The 17,494-nt window shown below is 45.6% G+C and overlaps 2 protein-coding genes across 5 annotated transcripts; both read right to left on the bottom strand.

Annotated features, from left to right (window-relative positions):
• Positions 1-5,099: 5,099 nt before the first annotated feature.
• On the bottom strand, positions 5,100-7,027 carry RPL22L1 (ribosomal protein L22 like 1). Its single transcript, XM_040566552.1, has 4 exons — positions 6,922-7,027; positions 6,742-6,834; positions 6,272-6,393; positions 5,100-5,352 (listed from the first exon to the last, which is right to left on the bottom strand). The coding sequence occupies exons 1-4, from the start codon at positions 6,928-6,930 to the stop codon at positions 5,208-5,210; spliced, it is 369 nt and encodes a 122-aa protein (XP_040422486.1). The 5' UTR covers positions 6,931-7,027; the 3' UTR covers positions 5,100-5,207.
• A 4,211-nt stretch (positions 7,028-11,238) lies between these two features.
• EIF5A2 (eukaryotic translation initiation factor 5A2) lies at positions 11,239-15,377 on the bottom strand. 4 transcript variants are annotated; one of them, XM_040566553.1, is made up of 5 exons: positions 15,265-15,377; positions 14,750-14,923; positions 13,626-13,730; positions 11,975-12,106; positions 11,239-11,355 (listed from the first exon to the last, which is right to left on the bottom strand). In XM_040566553.1, exons 2-5 carry the CDS (start codon positions 14,912-14,914, stop codon positions 11,296-11,298), a joined length of 462 nt encoding a protein of 153 aa, XP_040422487.1. In that variant the 5' UTR covers positions 14,915-14,923; positions 15,265-15,377; the 3' UTR covers positions 11,239-11,295. The 4 variants fall into 4 exon arrangements, with proteins under 4 accessions (XP_040422487.1, XP_040422489.1, XP_040422490.1 ...); XM_040566555.1 differs by having other exon boundaries at positions 14,750-14,931; positions 15,267-15,355; XM_040566556.1 differs by lacking the exon at positions 15,265-15,377 and adding an exon at positions 15,130-15,148 and having other exon boundaries at positions 14,750-14,928.
• Positions 15,378-17,494: the final 2,117 nt, after the last annotated feature.

Below are 17,494 nucleotides of genomic sequence, written 5' to 3'. Positions count from 1 at the left end.
GGGAAAGGCCTGGAAGCTCTGCAGCTCCCGGCCCACTGCGTCAGCAAACACCATCGCTATCTTCGAGCTCGTTATCTGCCAGCAGTGTAAACATTTTCTAAACGAGCTGGAAGGAGGAGGGCTGATGAATACATTTTTGCAGGAAAATGTTACAGAGCTGGGAACAGGGACTTCTGAGCACCCCCTTATCTCTGCTGGCCGAGAGGGGCTGGAGAAGTGCGCCTTGCCCTTCTGCACCAAAACGAAGGATTTCAGCCATCTGCTCCCAATTCCAAAATTGGCACACCTTGTATGTATTATTCAGTGCTGTCTTTCCTCACCCTGTCCCAAGTAATGCTGTTGTTGGCTTTGGCACCAGGAGGGGCAGCTGGGAGCATCCCAAAGGTGTGCGGGGCAGTGGAGCTTCTCAATGCTCCAATGTGTGCACCATAAGACCGGGGGGGAAAAAAAAAACAAAAACAAAAAAAAAAAAAACATGATCCCATTTAAAATCACCACCAAAACCCTAACATAAAGGCAAGAGCACCGTAACACAACCGAGACTTGTATCACACGTGGTACTTGCTGTTGTGGGGAGGGAGTGTTTAAACTGTCTTGCCAAGTTAAACTACTCAATTGAAAAAGATTTGTTAACAGAGTATTAAAGCATTTCTCTCTTAATTGCTTATTTAAATGCAGCTTGGATGGACAGCAACTACAAATCCTTCCCAGCTGGTGGCTCCTCGGTGCTTTGTGAGCTTAAGAGTCCCCAGAGCACAGGGATTCGGGTGCCAAGAGGCACTGGTGCAGATTAAGGCTGGAGGGGTCCTGGAGGCAGCACCCTACCCTCTGCCTGGGGGTGTCACCTGCCTTGGGGCTGTTCCAGGGCATGTTTCTGACACTTTTGCCCCCTTTATCACTCCTCTCACCTCTGCTTTGTGCTCTGCAGCAGCATTTCTCTCAAGAAATGGCTCTAGCAGGAGCTAGGACTCAGGTATCAGCTGCGGTGCCAGCACAAGCCTAGAAGTGGTTTTTGTGCGAGCGTCCTGCCCAAAATGTGCATGCCCCAGGGAAGTGTGTGCTGGGAAGCCATATCGATAGGGACAGAGGCGATGTGGAAGTGGTCTCCAAACACAGCAGATGCTCACCACCACCTCCCTGGCGGTCCCCAGTTCCCTCCACCACGGGATGCAGGGCGCTGTGCCTGGGCACCCGCTGGAAAACCATCCCTTCCTTGGGGTGAGCACTTCTCCAGCCCGTATTTGTGTGCTGCTGTGAGGGCAGAGCCCAGGGCTGCCAGAGGAAACCCAACGCGGCAGCGCGAGGAGGCTTTCAGCCCATCTGATCCCCACGATGCGATATCTTCCTTTTGTTTTGGTCTTTAAAAAGAAACATTTTATCCATGTTTTTGTCTATATTCGGTGTAATCAGATCACCCCCTCCACCGAGGCTCATTTCCTGCCGCTGGGTACATTGAAGCTATTATTATTTGTTTTTCCATGGGCCTCTCTGTTTCTAATTACTTTTCGCTGATGTTACGTGAATATGTTGAGTCTGTGCCACCGTTAGTACCTGCCAAATGCTGGCTGTACTATACGCAGTAGTGCCCCAGCACATTTCCAGACATTTCCTGCTATTAGTTACCTCCATTTCTGACCTTACTACTTTGGGATGTATGATTAAAGATAATTTCTGATGGGCCAAAAGGGCAAGTGGACAGAAAGCATACAGGAATGCAAGGACATCTAGAAGTAACTTTTGCTAATAGTAGTTAGGTTTGGTGATTGTTTTTTTCTCCTTTTTTTTTTCTTTTTTAATGAAAGTCAGTGAGAGTTTTGCTGCACTAGAGATAGTAGTGCAGAAAAAAAATCTCTATATGCTCACATATAAATAACTTACATGGAGCTGCTACCACTGCTCTGGCAACAGCTGCTTAGCTCTTTCTCTTAGAAATCTCCACTTCATCTTTTTGTTTGCCAAACACTGAAATTTTCCACGTGCGGGAGGTCTCTCCTAAACCGGTTTTATTTGGAAGAGCCCAGCAGAAACATTTTTTGAGAAATGAAAGGGGGAAATGTTTATCTTGAAGGAGCGGGGGTGAAAATTACATATGTAACATTTGTATAATTTCATCTAAATTAAAGCCATTTAAGACTTATGGTGCAATTGCACTCCCAAGCTGCAGGCCGAGGGCTTTTCAAGCTGCTCGGGATCCTCTCCCTTTCACAACAAAGAACAGAATTGGCCATTTAGCAGCAGGGTCCAGCTGGAAACAACACCTGGCAGCTCCCCGGCCGCTGAGCCAGTGCAGCAGAGCTGCCATGCTCAGACTTGTGTGCTGTCAGGGGACAGACATTAAAATGTGGATTTTTTTATATTGTATTTTTTATTTTTTTAAAGCTAGATGTGATTCTAATCTGGATTATTTTAATGAGCTTCCTTATGTGAACAACAACAGGCTCTGCTTCCTGGCCTGCCACCTGCATCATACCTGGCCTCTTCAGCTGTGAAATGGGTGAAATTATGAAAAAAATCATCAATGTCCAGGTTTTTCTAAGGTTGTCTTCTTGTCTGTGCAATTCAGCTTTTTTTTTTTTTTGCCTTTTTTTTTTTTTTTTCCCACGAAACCCCAAGGAAGAAAAGGAATTTCCAGACTCCGTCCTCACTGCAGGTAAGCTTGGTGACTAATACAACTCTCACAAGCACTTTGGCAGTTTTCCTCAAAAGCTAGCCATGAAATAAATTGCCTTGCTCCAAATCCCAGGTGTTGTTTTCCTATCTTTTGTCTAATGATAATGTGTGTCTGTTGGGCCATGTAACTACACACTGCTTTAAAAGGACGGAAAGATAACAAGGCAGCATGATCCTATTAGCTTTGATTTTGTTTGTGGTTGTTACATTTAATCAGAACAGTTTTGTTGTGTCAGCCCACTTTAAAGGCTGTACTGTCACATAAAAGCACAACTCTGAAAAAACAGGTGGAGATGTATTTTGAAATACAACTGTTAGTCATGGTATTTGTTGCTTAACTAACTTAGTGCAGCAAAGAAAACAAACCGTGGTTGTGTTTTTTTTTTCTCAAATATTTGCAGCTTGACTATAAAAAAAACACAATGCTGCTGCTTCAACATAGCTTCCAATCCTATAACCACTTTTAAAAAGCATTAGCAGCCTTTGGGATTTCCAGTAAAGAAAGCACATGGCCACCTTCAGGTGCTTCAAAATCAACAGAGAGGATTACGTGCCTAACGTGAAGTGGTTCACGGCTATTTGCTTCGCAGGAAGCAAAAGAGCAGTATGTATTTAAAGGGCATTGATAAACAGTATTCTAGACTCCTCCAGTTTTAAGTCTACGTTTATTCAACACAGAAGCCTCGAGAGAACAGTGCCTGGAAGCTGGCAGTCTGCAGCCTCAGCACCTGGAACAGCCATCGGTGCTGGAAAGGTAAGCTTTGTGCTCAAAGCATCAGCAGCAACACTTCCCTCGGAGCAGCAGACACCCCAGGTGACACGCTTGCTGCTGGCTTGTGCCATTTTCTCTGACCTTAAATGATCTTCCACAAAAAAGAAATTCCAAAGCAGCACTCTGGTATGATCCAGTTCCCTAGATCAGGGGCAGGACTTTAGGTGTTTTCTTCAGCTGTTTCCACTGAAGTAAAGCTCAACATGCACAAGCAATGAAATAATTAGCACTGCAGCCAGTGGCATACCCTGCTCCCTTACTTCTGCTGGTTCTAAAACAGAAAAATGAATAGAAGAAACTACAAAATAGCGATTACCCAAGTAGCTGTGGTTCAGCTGCTGCATTCTCTTATCTCCCTTGGCCCTACTTCAGGAACAGCTGTTCAAGCAAATTGAAAAATGACAAACGAGACCCCAAGGCCTTGGAAGACATTTATCTCCCCTTCTGTACTTTTCATTTACATTTAGGTAGCACCAGAGGGTGTCATGTGGCTGTTAACGCATTGCTTTGTGCTTTGGCAACTCTCTAGTCTGTCTTAAAGGTTTGCCTGCAAAAACAATGCTGGAATAATCAAAAATTCATGAGGAAATTAAACAATTCAGTAGGCAGGCTTCAGCTTAAACTAGCAAACTTGTTCAAGCAGAAAGTTTGGTATTACAGCCCATATGCATCCCTATCTTACGTTAATGTGGCATTACTAATTCCACAGTGAACGCTACCTAACCCCCCCGTTTCTGCCTTTAGGTGTTTGAAAGCCCACTCTAAATGGCTGATCCAAAGGAATTGGCTGCCTCCTAACAGCCTGCGAGTAAATTCAACACTGCACTGGAACCCGATTAATCATTCTAATTACCACCACAAGAAGCCTACTCCCAGCTTCAGAGAAATGAACATGCAACTGCAGGCTCACAAGCACTTTTTTTTTGGTAGTGAAAAACAATCAAATTTCTCTTTATATAACATGAACCGATGAACTGGTTCCTAAAATCTGGAGCGATTTAGTTCCAATGCAGAAGCTACTTATACCAGGATTAAACCAATAGTCCCAGAACTCAAATCTAAGAACCATAAAATACGTGATCATCAAAGTAGAAATACCTATATGGATTTAATGGTGTCATTCACCGACATTAAAGCACATTTCATTGCTTCCTTTAATATTTGTTTTAGGTAGGTGCTCGTTAATGAGATTTCTCTCTTATCTCCTTACATGTCAGTTACAAGATTTGTTAGCGAGATTTGTATTTATTTGTTACATTCCCGTTTTACTTGTGGTTAGACATAGGAATAATGACAACCAATTAATGATTTAGATAAATCACATGGAAATGAAGTCTTGCTCTGTTAAAACATTCAAGTTTTTTAAAAAATTAAAAATATACTTTTATTAAATATTGCATCGACTCCACATTAAGTTAAACAGCTGGTACTTTTACTCACAAAAAGCTCTAGCACGTTTTGTACAAATATGATTAAACAATGATGTCCTACATTTTGACTGGGTGAAGGGCTCAGTTCTGCTTTTCCACCTGGACTTCCATTGGTGCCATGCTGAACAGCCCTCACCTCTAGCAATAGAAATAAAACTGCAAATCAAATGATTCCCCCTGCTGTCGCGTAATTATAATTTAAGAAAAAGGCTTGAAAACTATCCACGCTCTGTCCAACAGAGTACAAAATCTTTATTCACGAATAAGTTAAGTGTTCTCATAAATAGATGTTCTATTTTTTTTGTACACTGTAGTAAGTATAAAGGTAAGCTACATCATTCCTCAGATTCTGATCCTTCTTCATCTTGACTAATTTGGAAGTAGCGTAGCTCATACGTCTCCTTGTCAGATGCAACCACACGAAGCCAGTCACGAAGGTTGTTCTTCTTGAGGTACTTCTTTGTGAGGTATTTCAGGTACCTTAGAAATATTAATTATACGTTAGAACTTGGTCATTTCGCAATCCCGACTGCAATTTGAACTCCACCCAAGACGTGGTCTATCAGGGCAACAATGCAACTTTTACAAGCTGAATTTTTCAGGGAGTGACTCAACGCACTAATTATATCAAGAAATCAAAAATTATCACGTGTAACAGATAATAAACCTACGTCTTCATTCCTGATAATATAAAAACTTATTCTTTGTTGCATTTTGACCGAATAGCTCAAATGCCAGTAACTCCAGATCACTAAGAAATAGCTCTAAACCATGTTTAATGCAATAGATACTGGGGCATCGGTATCAGAAAAAAAGAAATGAGGGTGTGGGGAAGAAACTGTACCCCTAAATCAATGTAGTGACCTACTGCGTGCCCTAGCACGCTAAACAGATCAAGGCCTCATTTGACTTCAGGGGTTCTCTTGCCACAACACATACTGCATACACATACCTTTTAGAATCGTTATGCCACAGGCAGGGCCCCCTCCTACCAGCCCAGGCTGCCCAAAGCCCATCCAACCCGAACACCTTCAGGAATGGAGCATCCACAGCTTCTCTGGGCAGCCTGGGCCAGTGTCTCACCATCCATACAACTAATTAATTAATAAACAGGCACCCATGACATGAATTCAGCTATGACTTTTAAAGCATATCTTTCCTCGTTACACTTTTAACAAGCTATGTAAGTCTGTATTAGAGAAGCACTGATTTGCAGTTAAGTCCTGAGCTTTAAGAAACGTTTTTTAATACCTGATCTTGTAAGTCTGTTGGAACTGTCTTTCACTAATATCAACGTGTGTTACGAAGATCTAAGCTAACACCTTCTCTGTACACATTAAAAATGTGTCAGAGGCAACAGATCACTGTTCAAAACCCACAAACAGAAGTCGAGGCAGACCTTTTAGAAAACTGCTTCTCAGATGTCACCGTGATCTTGTTCTTCAAACGCTCAATGTGAACGGTGTTTCCCAAGTTTCCCGTTTTTCCATTGACCTTAACCTTCTCCTTTAGGAACTGTTCCTGTTTCAACAGCAGAGAAGAAATAGAACACTAGGGAATGGCACCCTAGGTATGAACTAGGGAAGGGACCCTAGCCATGGAGCAACGTTAAAAATGACTATAGTAAACGTCCATAACGCAGCAAAATTTATTTATTTATTAATTTTGAATTGCACACTGTAAAAACAGCCACATGAAGAAAGGATTCAATTTAAAATCAATGGATAGGTAAAAAAAAAAAAAAAAGTCTATAAACTAAGCTTAAGCCCAGGAACCTTTCAAAACCCGCTGATTAATTAAAGAAATATTGATTTGCGACTCCCCAGCCGCCGCCCGGCCGCCCCACAGACTCAGGCCTTCGCCACTTACAAAGTTCCCGGAATCAAAGATCCCATCTTCGACAGGGTGCGTCAAGTCGAGGCAGAATTTCCACGTCGCCTTCTTAGCCTTCCTGTCCTTTTGCTGAAAACAATTAAAAAAATAAATAAAAACCCAGTAACGACGTCAGCGAGCACGCCGCGGCCCTCAGCCACCCCCCCCAGCGCTCACCGCCCCCATGCTGCCGCCGCCGCGGCCTGCCGCCGAAAGGCCGGCGCCCCTTCCGCTCCCGCCTTTTATAGCCGGCCCGACGTCGTGACGTAGCACGCAGCGCGGGACTGCGCGTCTGCGCGGCCGGGGGATGCTGGGAGGGCGGGGCTGGGCGCGGCCCTTCAGGTGGTGTCCCCGCACCCCCCCCCCCCACCCCATACCCCCCTCACAGAGGAGGCAGAGGCTGAGCGCAGCGAGTCACCTCTTTATTGTCAGTAATTGTCAGTAGGAACAGGAACGACAGCGTTTCTTCCTCTCGTACAATTCTAGGCCGAGCTGCTCGAGCGTTAAAAAACAGTGTTCGTCACCCGGCAAGCACAGGGGCCGGCCAGCAGCGACAAGGAGGGCGCCGAGCAGCCGCCTGACAGAAAAGCTGCAAACACCGCGGAATCACCACCCAACCTCACCCGAACCAACAGACCCCGTAACCATAAGCACCCCAACCTCACACACGGCAAGCACGGCTCAGCTCCCCCACAACACCGAGATCTTTTATTATTTCTGGAGCAAAACAGACACCGACATTTTTCACCTCGTTGGTGGTACGGTATAAAACAACGCATCTGCTAAAACAAACACGCGTGGAGCCGGCACCACAGGGACCGACGTTCCCTCGGGTGACGGCTCTGACAGGGCTTGGGTCCCCTGCGACCAGGGGACACCTCCCCAGGCTTGCGCCGGGGCACGGTTACAACACACAGCACAAGGACCGAGAACAGGGGTTTCAGTGATACACAGCAAACATTTAGATCAGCTCAGCGGCTCTAAGCTCACGCGGCGAGTTACTCCCGGAGCCAGACACCATAGGGCCGGACCGCACGCAGCGAAGAGCCTCCGAGGATCCCGGCGCGTCGAGCCGCTGCACGCTCCTCCGCGCTCCACGACACCCGCAGGACCCACACCTTCGGTGGCTTCCCAGTGTGAGATGCACGACATATCCTTTACGAGGTCTTTTTATCCTGAAGTTTAATTCTACTGTAACAAACTACATTCTAATTAACCAAAAAAAGTGGGATTTTATTGAATTTTGAATTCTGTGAGACTGACCTGCAGTAACCATAAGAGTTTCAACTGTCAACAAGTTTGACTTCTTTACAGATTCTGTAAAATTACCTGTATTGTGAAGCTACAGACTGTGCACCGTTTCTTGGTACGTTATGGGTTAGAAAAACCTGCAAGAGGCTTGAAAGCAGTTACATTAAAACAATGAAGTTCAGCTAACTCCTTAAAAAAAAAACAGCCCTGAGAACATGGCTCAACTAGCAAGAGCCTAGTTGAAAAACCACCATTATAAGCAAAAAGTAGAAGGATCTATTGAAATCTTGAAATATTATGTGCCAACATTTGAGGCAGGAAACACTGCAGTCTTTCCAATTCTGTAAAGTAGCATGAGAAACTCAATGGATTGGAGCCATAAAAAAATGCATCATTATTTGGAGTGGAAATACTTTTCTTTGCTTCCTAGTCTTCTCAGCCTTTATTTTAAGCAATTGCAGCAGCTTATAGCTTTCCGTTTTGACACAATTTGTTTTAAGATGTTAAAGACAGTACTACAAAACAAGTAGATGGATAACGTTTGTTTTAAAGTAAAGCTATGAAAGAGGAGTTTCCCTAAGCATTTGGTTAGGAATCTTACAAATACGCATCTAGATGGACTACTGATCACAAGCAAAGTTTGTTGCAAATTATTCTGACAGCAGACAGACACCTTGGAAAAAAAAAAGTCTCAAAGATCTGTTCTGATTTAGAAGCAACGTTCAACCTTACTGGAACTTGGAGATTATACTTAAGACTCATGCTTATGTATTATTACCTATGGGAAACTTCATGCATGACAAACCAATGCTACGCACTTCTGTAGTGTTTGAAGTGCTTCACAAAAGACAACTAAGTATATAAGAACAAACCTATACTGAAGTACTGAATCATTTAAGTCTTGCAGAACTGAAGGTTGCAATAGGACATCCTTAAGTCCCAAGGAGGGCTCTTCCAGCAAGCTGGAGGTCATAAAACCTTGATCTTTAGATTGCTGCAGTACCTGAAAACTCCATTCAGACCAGAAGCCCACTTGTAGAAACAGGTTAAGAAACAGCCCAGAAAACTTACAGTCTAATTAAATACCTAGACTGTGGACCAGTGGTATCAAATACCTGTCTTCCAAGAAGGTTTCCGGGGACTGACCGGCACCTGAAAGTGGACTAAAGCCCCACCAGAATGAGAGCAAATCCAAGTCTTGTAGACTTCAAGCATTTTTAGAAGCATCTATAGCACAGTAACAGCATTAGAGCTTGCCTTAGTATGACACAGCAACCTCTGACTTCCCGTGTGACAGCTGATCACAGAGATCAGCCTGCTATTAAGACCATGATCAACGGTTTAGTCCCCTCCAAACCGTACAAAGCCTGTCCCTCAGATACCAGTATGATGGAGAGGCAGAAAGGAACATAGCGCAGACTAACTTCAACTCTTAAGCATGTCCTTAGAAACTACCACGAATTCCTTTCAATCTCTTGCTTCCACAGCTTTTTTTAAAAACTGTTTTATCACTTCAGTCAAGGCGCTATTTGTAGAGTTCACCTGCAACGTGCATTGTGCTAGGCAAGAGCATGCGGCAGTATCCTACTTCTGCCAGGTGTCCCAGGTAACTGTGCTTTATTACCGGAATATGTTTGTTTATTGCTGTCTTTACCTTCATTGAACTGCTCTCCCTGTCGTAAGAAGTCTATGAAGAATGCATGTTTTTGCCACCTATGTTAGGCTTCCGAGGCTTGCTAAGCCCTATCACACTACGTACGAGGGCTGTTCAGGACAGTTGCCGTGAGCCCTTCAGGGATTAGAGTACAAACTATTAAGTCAAAAACATTTTAAGCGGTTAACAGCTGTGTGAAGTCTGACTCTCACCGCCAATAGAGTTTGAATTGCACAGGCTGCCCAGGGCAGCATGCAGTGTGTTTACAAGTTCTCCTCCATCTGCTAATAGCTGCTGAAGCTTAAGGCAAGTCCACGAAACAGTTTACCCACTGTGAGGGGAGGTTTGAGCCATGGGCTAAGAAGTTTCCCACTCATGAAGAGTCAGTAAGTCTTAGAATTGAAGTCGAATGCCATAAACAGGAGTAGGCTAGTTATCCTTCCGTGACTAGTTCTGAAAAGCTTTGTGTTTGCCTATTAAGCTACTAAATAGTTAGATGCATACATGTGTTTTAATGACTCAACTCCTATGGATAGGAGCTTTCTAAACTATGTAGCAATTTACTTTTATAGTTAAGCCACGGTTGTTCAGTATTGTCTGTCAAGTCTGTATTTTGAAAATACAATAATTCTACTTTTTTTTTTTTAAAAAAAGAATCACATGCGTTTAGTTTAGGCTCGATGCTACAATTTGTCCCACTTTTTGAAAAACATGTGGTCCTTGTGCTACAAAAATATGGTCTGAACCTGAAGATTAAAACCTAAAGCTGGAAGCACTGCAACAGATTCCCATGGAGTTTGTCACCCTTTTATAGTTTAAGATAAATACAATAAAGGAAAGCAATTGAACTGCATTTTTCTATTTTTTTTCAAGTCTGACAAAGGCCTCGAGTGAAAGTCTATAGCTTTAGCATCCATTCTCACCTTTGTGTCCCCTTGACCTATCTATGTCTTATCTACCCTATACTCCAACTGCCTGCCTAAACCACAGGTAGGCTTTGACACCATTTTAACATTACAATAAGCCAACGAGTTGGCAAAGAAGAATACAGAGGTAATACAGTTAAGTTGCACATGGCCACTGGGGCTTGGTCAAGCCAGCTGGCATTTTTGATCACTTGAGTTTCTTGGTCTAAAATTTGTGATTGGCACCTACAGTTCTGCAAGAGTCCCAATCCACAAAATACTTAAGCTTAAAAAAAAAATTGCTACTTTTATTGTCAGTTCTATCTAAACATGTCAAGAAAAATACTATTTGTGCTCTAGGTCACTTTATAATCCTAGATACCTACTAGCTTATCTAAAAGCCCCTGAATACTGGATTTTGTCTGTTCATACAGACAAACACTGTTTTGCTCAAGCAAATAAAAATATATCCACTAGTAACACCTGATTGGTTTCTTAGATCCATAGCTGAAACCCACAGGAATGTTAAAATAGTTACAATTAGGAAATTAAAGTCTCAGTGATTTTGAAAACTGCCAGTTAGCCTGCAACACTAATCCAGAATCCAGCACTGCTTTTTAACAATTCAAAAAAGAAATGAGGTTGCTTGTGAAGGCCAGAGCTTTGGTGACAATCAGAACCAAATTTAAAGATCTGTGGTTTGTCCAGACCTGAGCAGTTGCCCGGGGCTGGCGATCCTCTTTATTTGCAAGGCTTTATGGCTACAGCACATTCTTCATTCATTGCACTTATGACGGATATCTGGAAGAAAAAGACAAGCAGGTGAGTTCCAACCCTTGACAGAAGAGCTGCTCCTAAAAGTTACAGACATTCAGACTATCATCTATCCCATCTCTCATTTGAGAAGAAAGGATGCTGAAGCTGGCAAAATTAGCAGATGAGACTATTGTAATTTTATAATCAAAACAAAGTTGCTTTCAGCAAAAGAGCCAGCATTAAAGCTTTTGACATCTGAAGGGTACTAATCTATTTCCTTCCAAACAAGCTAGACCTTTATAGTGCAAGACCTAAGCACATCAAGGCTTGTTTTTCAGCTTTAAGCTGTTTCTATAGCCCAGATTACATCAAAGCTTTACGCAAGAAGGAGTGGAAGCTCCAATTTACACTGCGTGGACAGCACTGTTAGGATTTATCTAGACGTTCGAAACCCCCATATCACTTCACTGTCAACTCAGCCAGGTTTCAGTGCCTTATCGACTGCTCCAACACAGAAGTCCTTCTGCATCTCAAAGGACCGATTCCCATACTTCTAACCCTCTCTTCATGAAGAGATACAAACGGTTGATATTAGAATACGAGTTCTTCATTGTACAGTCAAGTGCAATTAACCACAGCTCTTCTTGTCTGCTTTGTTCTGTACCTGCACATCTTCATTGGCATTGAACTTTCCTTCGATTTCTTTGCCCAGATCACCTTCTGGCAACTTTAGATCCTCACGAACTTCACCACTTTCTGTCAGCAGGGAGAGATAGCCATCCTGAATACCTATCAGCTGTGAAGAGAAGTTCATTTTTAGGAAGTTTAACATTAATGCTCACTAGCAGGCAACAGCCGAAGATAAGCAGAAGGCACAGCTAACTGTTACAATCTCAGTACTAAAGAATTAGTGTTAACAGTTAAAAAAAATAATTCAAGTCAATTTAAACAACAGATTAAATCACCAGAACCCTGCTGGTTATTTCCTAGTATGTAGGGCACTGCAAAACTCTTCCTTGTGATTTACAAGATGTCTACTTCCAGGTCACCAGATCAGCTTTTTACAGTTGTGAATTAGAAGCTATAACTGGAACGGTGTTCTCTGAACAGCATTGCTTTTAGAAGGTGCAGCAAGTACGTAACTGTTGAACTGTAAATTCATTTGTACATTGAGATACTATCATTTATTTTACAGGCTAAGGAATAAAAAAGGGAACATCCCTCAGACTCTAGACCACTGTTATAATGCTGTTTTCAACCAAATTGAAAGCCTGAGCTAAAGGAAGAGCTGTTTTGACAGAGCAGGTTAGGGTACCTGTAACACATTACGGTAAATCCAAAAGGCAGCCCTAACAAGTCTGAAAAACAGCAAGAATTTCAGTAGCATTAAGGGCCCAAGAACATGAGAGAAAGACCACCAAGATCACACGAACAACCCCTTGGAAGCTCTGAGCCCCAAGACAGGCTAGTCGTGTTTTAACAGAATCAACTGTTCCGAAGAGCTGCTAACACTCTGAACTTTGGCTTTGTTGAGCAACTGCAGCTTTCCCACCGATCGGGATGTACCAGCTCCCGACCAGAACTACCCCACTACTCCCAAGACAATGGGAAGATGGCTGAGACGTTACAACTCAACCTGAATTAAGCCACTTTTAAGAGCGTACTGTCTGTATCACAGGAAGTGTTACAGAAGCCTGTCAAATTCCCTCCATACATATGTATTTCAGAGCAGATTACCAAAATTACTTGAGCTCAACTAAAGCCAGCTCCTGCACAAGAAGCAGGTAGCACCATAGCAAGTTAGTACTGGCATCGGACATGGCTTAAGAGTGTTTTGTTGATTCGCCTATGTAAGGGTGAAATTGTGAATGGTAATATATGCTTAAATTCACATTTATGTGAAATACTAGTCATCCTTTAGATAGTAACAGTACCTAAAAGTAGGGGAACCTCTCTATAAAGGATGTCAATATCTCAAAGAATAAAAAAGTGACCTTACAATATGAACTAGAAGAAATGCTGTTCCAAATTACAGCTGTTACCCATCATTTCTAAAGACTGCTGCATGAAGTTGGTGGTACAGGGAGCAGCTCTCCCATACAATGAGCTCTAACAGTTCTAACAGTTCAGTAAATGCTACTGGTGCAGCAGTGCCCCACTGAGACAGCTAAGCGTGCCAAACCATTAGTTCTCTATCTTCTGGCAACAGTACCTTACTAATTGACAGACAATTTGGAGGTGAAGATGGTTTACTTGTGGTATCGGGAGTTTTAAGCTTCTCAACGTGTGGGAAGACACAGTGACCATTAACTCACTTGGTAATCATTCCTCTTGATGTTTGGAACATCCATGTTATGAGTTGATGGGCAAATATCTTCGTATTTCTTACCATTGAAGATATCGATACCAACCAAGTGGACCTACAAGAAAACAGAAATAAGATCGGTCACCTTTTGTCCTAGAGAAGCAAGATTGCACTGCCATCAGTGCCACTTGTCCCATGGAAGTTTCTTTATTTTTTAAAGAGATCACATGAAACAGACAAAATTCTGCCTAAACCCTCTGCTTGCTTTTTGAGAGCAGCCCAGGCCCTGAGAGAAGGCCTCTCAGATATCCCTTCGCAGCCCGTTACAGAAGATCACCCAGTAAGTTATCTTGCACAGCCATGGCCTACCCGAGTCCTGCGATACAAGCTAAAGTGCAGCGCGGTACAGGACTGTTAGAAGAACATTTATTTCAGGCTCTAGCTGTTTAGAGAAACAGAACAGAAACAACGTGAGGGGTAAGGAGAACAGAAGAGGAGGCCATGCACTGAGATTAAAGCAGCTCCCACTCCCCTAGCAGTCCGCTACAGCTCGCACTTGCATTACTGGGTTATCGGCTACTCTCCCCAGCTCCTTTCACTTTTGCAACGGTTTCAATATCTAAGAATACAGGACAGCCTAATAAAACGAGCCAAAAAAGGCAAAGGGAGGGAGAAAGCGAAAAAAAACGGTAAGGGCTTGGTAGTGAGAGCTCCAGCTTTTGACTTTTAACAAGTCTGGTTCTTTTTAAACTCTTGATCCCCACCACGAAGTCTCACACCCGCCACGAAGTCACGCTGCTGCACAGGCCCGCAGCCCTCACGTCCCTGCCGGGAGGGGGACGTGCTCCGTGCTGAGAGAAGGGAAGCAGCAGCACGGCAAGGCGGCAAAACAGGGCCGCGGAGGCCCGGCGAGGCAGCGGCTGCGTGCCTGGCGTTACGTAAGGGAACGGGGGCACCTCCCGCGGGCGCGCTGCTCGGCTCTGCTCTGCGGGCCTGCCTCCGGCACCGCGGGGCTCTGCTGGGGCTGGGGCAGAGCAGCACGACCCCGCGCCCATTACACCCAGCGGTGCTGCCCCGTCCCCAAAGCCCTGCGGTTTGGGATGGGGGGGGTTGGGGTGCCGGGGAAGCGCTCACCTTGGCGTGGCCGTGCTTGCCCGTCTTGGAGGTGGACATCTCGACGATCTTGCAGGGGCGCCCCTTGAGCACCACGAAGCCGTTCTTGCGCAGCGCCGAGCACTGCATGGGGTAGGTGGACGAGGCGCCGGCGTCGCCCGTGGTGAAGTCCAGCTCGTCGGCCATGGCGGCGGGCTGCGGGGAAGGGGGGGCGTCGGGGATGGGGATGGGGGGGGGCACCGGCACCGAATGGGGGCACCGGGACCGCCGGGGGAGGGGGGGCAGCGCCATGGCGGCGCCACGTGCCCGGTGGGGAGGCGCCACGTGCCCGCACCCCCCCCCCGTACCCCCCCGTATCCCCCCGGTAACCCCCGGTACCCCCCCCGTTATCCCCTCCCGGTCCTCCCCCGCCACGGCCCAACCGCCCGCCGGCCGCAGCCGTTAGCCCCGGGAGGGCGATGGGGAAGGGGACGGACAGAGGGGGGGGTTACGTGGGGGGCTATAAGGGGGGGGGGGTTACAGGGGATGTCCGTTACCTGTCGGGGCCGGGGCCGGGCGGGGGCAGGGCGCCGCGCACACGCGCCCGAGCACTGCGGCGGGAAGGGCGGCGGGCAGCGCGCGCACCTCGCCCCGCCCCCCCCCGCCCGCTTCCGCCCCGCGCCGCCCGCCCCGCGCCCGACGGAGGAGGGGGGCGTGGCTTCGCCGTCAGGCTCCGCCCACACGGGCGGGTCCTCATCCAAACGCCCCGCCCCCCCCTCCTTGCCGCCCCGGCGGCCTGACGGGGCGCTGAGGCGCCGGCGGGTCGTGCCGTGAGGGGGGTTACGGACGGTGGTGTTAGCCATAAACACGGCGCTGCTTAATTAAATGCATCGCTGTAACCGAACGTGATACTGGCTTAATTAAATATATCACTGTAATTGAACGTGATACTGGCTTAATTAAATATATCGCTGTTGCCGAACGTGATGTTGGTGTGAAGTGTATTGGTATTGCATGGGTGGTGTGGCCGTTGTACGTTGTGTGGGGTTGCTGCTGCTGGGTGTATTGTTAATTGCATTAGGACTATTACACAGGAATAGTATAGGAAGTTATAAGGGTAATATAGTATTATATAATTACATTATATTTATATATTTTAATAATCAGCATTTTAACACATAATGTTATACACTAATAATATAGGCTGAATATAATATATACTAGTAATAAAGGCCAAATATCATAGAATCACAGAATCCCAGAACCATTAAGGTTGGAAAAGCCCTCCAAGATCCCCTGCTCCAACCACCCCCCTCCCACCACCATCACCCACTGAACCGTGTCCCCAGGCACCAGGCCCAACCTCTCCTTGAACACCCCCAGGGACGGTGACTCCCCCACCTCCCTGGGCAACCCGTCCCAACGCCTGGCTGCTCTTCCTGAGAAGAAATGTCTCCTCATTTCCAGCCTGAACCTCCCCTGGCACAACGTGAGGCCGTTCCCTCTGTAATGAATGCTGCTTTCAAAATAAAACAAAACAAAACAGGTTTAAGTGCAAGGGTGTGGTACTAGGCCTAGCAGGGCCATCTGGGGGTGTTCATTCCTGTTACCCTGTATCTGATCCAGTCAGCTCAGGCCGTGGCTTTTCTGCCACCATCTTCCTGCTGCAGGGCTCTCGGGCAGCCCCTGGGGCACACAATGAGGTTTTAGCAAACCAGGGAAGGAACGGGTGTTCCCAAAGTCTTCTGGAGAAATGTGTTTAACAGCCGATGCAAAGGTCATTTGTCAGTTCAACGTTTCTCCTTTACTGTCAGAAAATAATCAGAAACAAAAGCATTTTGCAAGCACTGCGTAGTCAGTCAAAAGGACTTGAAACTGTCTAAGAGCAATGATGAAAGCTTGTTTTAATTAACGTAAGGCTCAGATGGCTCTGTGCAAGGTGTCCTGCCCATCATCTACAGCATTAATAGCACAGCCCTTGTTAGCCTCCAACATCAATCCTGCTCTGCTGTCAGGGGAGAGACATTCCCAAGTGCGGCGGCGAACGCAGCCACACAGAGACAGATGGATCCCGAGCAAAACAAGGCCAAATGGTTATTAAAAAAATTAAACACACACACACACAAAAACTCCAAGTCATATTCCATAATACTTTTAGCTATTTGACTAAATTCACCCAAAGACCTTTCTGTGGAGTTGCTGTTGGAGGAGCGGTGTGGGGCCCAGTCCTGCCTGGGGCAACATGGATACCTTACTTTAAACACCACACAAACAGAACAGTGAGAAACCCAGAAAAATGGTGATGTGTGTGTGTGGTAGCATTGTCAGAGCTGGTCTCTGCAGCTGGCACCATCAGCTAGTTTGCTGCTCTGCTCTTTCTGCCACAAGATCCCGAATTTATCCTCTCTGTTCAAATGGGACTGCAAGAGGGATGCGTTTTAACTCCATGTTTTTAATCAGTTCGTCAGCAGTTTCTGAAGTGTTTTTTATTTAATTGATGACAACCCGTGAATAGATCCCACTTCAATTTGTACGGTGTGTACCCAAGGAGATAGGTGTGACTCTTAGTTACACGGGCCTCCTAGCACGTTGGGGCGGGCTCTCTTCTGTTACCAGGGCGGGCAGTGGATGCTGTCTCATGCAGCCTAGCTCTGGCGATGATACACATTACCCTGGGGAACTGCCCATTTTTCTTCTGTGTCAGTTGATAAGCAGTGTCTGAGCTGTTGCGTTAAGTGTTTTTACATTCACGGTGTGTGTATGCTTACCTACAAGTGTACGACTAGT

Source organism: Cygnus olor, chromosome 9 (genome assembly GCF_009769625.2).
Source record: "Cygnus olor isolate bCygOlo1 chromosome 9, bCygOlo1.pri.v2, whole genome shotgun sequence".
NCBI classification, from domain to species: Eukaryota; Metazoa; Chordata; class Aves; order Anseriformes; family Anatidae; genus Cygnus; species Cygnus olor.
Note: the sequence above shows the minus strand (reverse complement) of the source record. Positions and strands in the feature narration are given on the sequence as shown.